At 39.2% G+C, this 3,810-nt stretch overlaps 1 protein-coding gene across 1 annotated transcript; it reads left to right on the forward strand.

Annotated features, from left to right (window-relative positions):
• Window positions 1-814: 814 nt before the first annotated feature.
• On the forward strand, window positions 815-1,396 carry LOC112001078 (uncharacterized). The gene is made up of 3 exons (XM_024033241.1): window positions 815-979; window positions 1,095-1,240; window positions 1,294-1,396. Exons 1-3 carry the CDS (start codon window positions 815-817, stop codon window positions 1,394-1,396), a joined length of 414 nt encoding a protein of 137 aa, XP_023889009.1.
• Window positions 1,397-3,810: the final 2,414 nt, after the last annotated feature.

The following is a 3,810-nucleotide window of genomic DNA, read 5'->3' on the forward strand; positions in this document are numbered from 1 at the left end:
CTGACGTCTGACGGTGGCGAAGGGTGGTGATCGCTTCACCACCCACTGCCCGTCTACTGGGGCCTAGTTCTTGAACCCCCTCTCTACAAATTCATTGTACTGGGCTAGCTGAGCTTGAGTTCACTCACTCAACAGTGGAAGTGCTTAAACCCAGTCCCTACAATATATATATATATATTTATGATAAAAAAATATATTTGTTTTTAAATACATTTATGTATATGCATGAAATTATAAGCTAATATATTATATAATCGGCTGTAACATGATAGGAAAAATAGAAAAAGAATATTTTAAGACCTTAAATAATTTCACATTTATCTTATATGGCATACAATAATTAATTGTCTGCTATTTTTACAGAAAATTATCACTATTTTGTCTATAATTCATAATAAGTGGTATTAAATAATTGAAAATATAGGCGTAAATACACTTTTGGTCCCTACATTTTGGGTCATTCTCGATTTGGTCCCTAAATTGACTTTGATGCTAAATCAGTCCCTAATTTTTGAAAATCATTTTTAAAATAGTCCATATCGTCAACTCGGTTATGGAAGATGCTAATGTGGCAAACGGAAGTGCCAGGTGTCAAAGCCAACTAATAAAATATTGCAGAAAATGCCAGCGTGTACCACTCAAACCCACGAGACCCTCACGTGACCGAGCCACCTCACGTTCCCGCCTCTTTTCCCCCACGTGACAATCACATGACCGAGCTTATCAACTACCTTCAGCCACCCCATAAAGAGATACGGTCGAGGAGCCCTAAATCACTCACAGCCACCATAACTTTGCTACAACTACTGAAGAGATGGAAGGAACCTCGTCATTGTCAGCAAGCTCATCAATGTCAGCAAGCCTGAGGAGGAGAGCACCACGCATGTGCTATTGTCCCAGCCCTGCTAAATCGGTTCTAGTGGTATCTTGGACGGAGAACAATCCAGGTAGAAGGTTCTATGGGTGTCCTAATTACTGGGTAAGTTAGTGGTTTAAAATTTTTCTTCATTAGTTCATTTTTATAGTGGGCTGTGGTGATTTGGTTTGAAATTTTGGTATGAAATTTGGGTTTGAAATTTGGGTTTGATTTTCAGGTTGGCCGGAAATGCAAGTTTTTTCAGTGGGTTGATGATGAGATTTGTGCGCGTGGGAAGGTGCTTATCCCAGAACAGAGGCAAACCATTCTTAAACTCGAGGCTGATGTTTCAACTTGCAAAAATAGGGAGAAGTATTTGACATTGTCTCTGATCTTGGCATTGATGATGTGTGAGATATGCCTTTGTGTGATTTTAGCTTTAGTGGATTAGCTGGGTGGGTTATGGTGTATGGTTGGGAGGGTTATGGTGTATTGCTGGGTGGATTAGCTGGTGTAGAGAAATTAAGTGCCTTGGATTAAGGTTTGGCATGCTTTTTGTATGAAGGGTTGGCATGCCTCTTTGTTAGTGTTTAAACATATGCAGTGTGCAGTATTTTGTGGAGAAGTGTATCCCAATGACCTTGTAATTTCGGCTGGAATGAAATGAAGTTCTCATTGGTTGAACTTAAACTGTATATGTTTTACCTAAATTGCTCATTGTTTACTGGTTTGTAATGAATGACTGAACTTATTTTGGTAACTGTGTGCGATGTTTTAATTGTTCTGAAGTTACCAAATATTCCATGTACATAGTGACTGCAGTTACCAATTCTGCAGTTACCAATTATGCAGTTACCAATCCTGCCATGTACATGAATCTGTTGGACACACATATAATAGCTAAAAGTATACAAACCATAAACTGAAAATAATGGAACTCATTCCATGCCACAATACTCATAATTGTAGCACAATGCAGAAACCACAATGTTACTGCCAAATACACAAAGCACATAGGTCATTCCCTGCCATAATATAGAAATACAAATCATACCATAGCCGGCCAACAATCATAATCCAATATAGATATTCTGCATTAAATCCAAGTGTAGCTATACATATCAAGCATGAAATCCAAGTGCAGCTATACATATTAAGCCATTGTTCAAGCAACAAAAATAAAAGGTGATTGCACCACATTTCACCCTACTTAGCTACCACTGTTCAGCTAAACAAAAATTGACATAAGTTAGCCATAGTTCAGCCACCATTACAAAAATCATGCCAAAAGTGCAGCTATACAAACTGACTGCAAAAGCATTACAAAAAGCACCACATAGTTCAGCTATACAAACTGACTACAAAAAGACAAAAGCTTAGATTCCACTAGCTGATCCCCTTGGCCCATGCACAGACGCTTGGCTCGCATTAGCACTCAATACTTCTCTGTACCTAGATGCATTTCTTGATGCATTCAAAGTGTCACTTGTGATACTCCTCTTCCTCATCTTGGATGTTGAAGTGTTGGGGGGTGCACTGCTTGTAGTTGCATAGCTGGTTGCTACACTGTTGTTGGCTGGCCTGTTGGAGGGTGCACTGCTTTGAGTGGTAGTTGCTGCAATGCTTCTAGTTGGATGAATGCTTGCTGGCTCATTAATAGCCAATCCACTTGCTCTACCACCATAACCATTGTTGCTTGTCTACAGATACATATACACTCAAGTTAACTTCAAAAGGTAGAGAACAAGTACAAACAATTGTGATTCATGAATAAATTCGTATTATACCTGTTTTGGCCTAGAACTCCTTCTGTTTGGACCACTACCAGCAGCTGTAGGCAGTGAAGAATTGCCCCCAACCTCACCTTTGCAACTGCTTTTGTTGTGGCCTATATTCCCACATGATTTGCATCTCTTTGAAATACCTAAACCCTTGCTATGCCCCTTGCTTGGTTCATTGGGTTCCCTTGCTCTCTTCTTCTTGGGCCGGCCAGGTGACCTTCTCTTTATTGGAGGCTGCATAGGTGGGAGTCCAATTGGAGTCCATATATTCTGACCATTGATTAGATCAATCACTGGCTCATAGCATGCCTTGTATGTGCTGACTCTGTAGTAGTCATCAGTGTACTTCTCAGCTGCCTCTCTGTTAAAGAAAATGCATGAAATAGCATGACAGCATGGAATGCTAGAGATGTCCCATTTCCTACAACTATAGGTCCTCTTAGATAGGTCCACAATAAAGCTAACCAACCCATTCTTAACCTCAAACCTTGTGTCAGAAGCCCAACAAGCCAACCATCTACTGCTTCTCAATTTTTTCCTGTGCAATCTTTTATATACTTTAGGGCATAACTCAGACTCCACCTTCAAAATACTTAGTCTATTCTGTTGGGACCTGTTCATCAAATACAGTCTGATGTCCTTAAGCTGCACACATAATCAACCCACATGTTAGTCCATGTTATATATTATATAACTTAAACATGAATTCATGAACTACATAAACTACATGACATTTTCATACCATACTGATAATGGGCTTCCCTTTGAATTTTATTATCCTACTGTTGAAGCTTTCACACATATTGTTCAGGACAGTATCAGTTATACCATCACTCCTGAACATATGTCTAGCCCATATTGTTGTGCTATGCCCTTTCAACCAAAAATAGGCACCCTCATTAACATCCTTAATCTCATTCATTAACCTCTCAAACTCCTGTGCATAAGGAGCTTTTGCTGCTCTCTAGAACAAATCCCTGATCAAGAGACCAGGATGTTGCTTTCTCAAGTTGTTGTATAAATGTCTACAGCAGATTCTATGTTCGAATTGAGGCCAGTTATCTGCAAATGCTTGCACTAAACCCTGCCAAGGTAAACAGCAAGCAGTTAGCAATATAAACATAAAATATTTGTTATATAAACTAAATGACATTTGTTATTTTATTTAGGAAT

Source organism: Quercus suber, unplaced genomic scaffold (genome assembly GCF_002906115.3).
Source record: "Quercus suber isolate HL8 unplaced genomic scaffold, Cork oak 2.0 scaffold_385, whole genome shotgun sequence".
NCBI classification, from domain to species: domain Eukaryota; kingdom Viridiplantae; phylum Streptophyta; class Magnoliopsida; order Fagales; family Fagaceae; genus Quercus; species Quercus suber.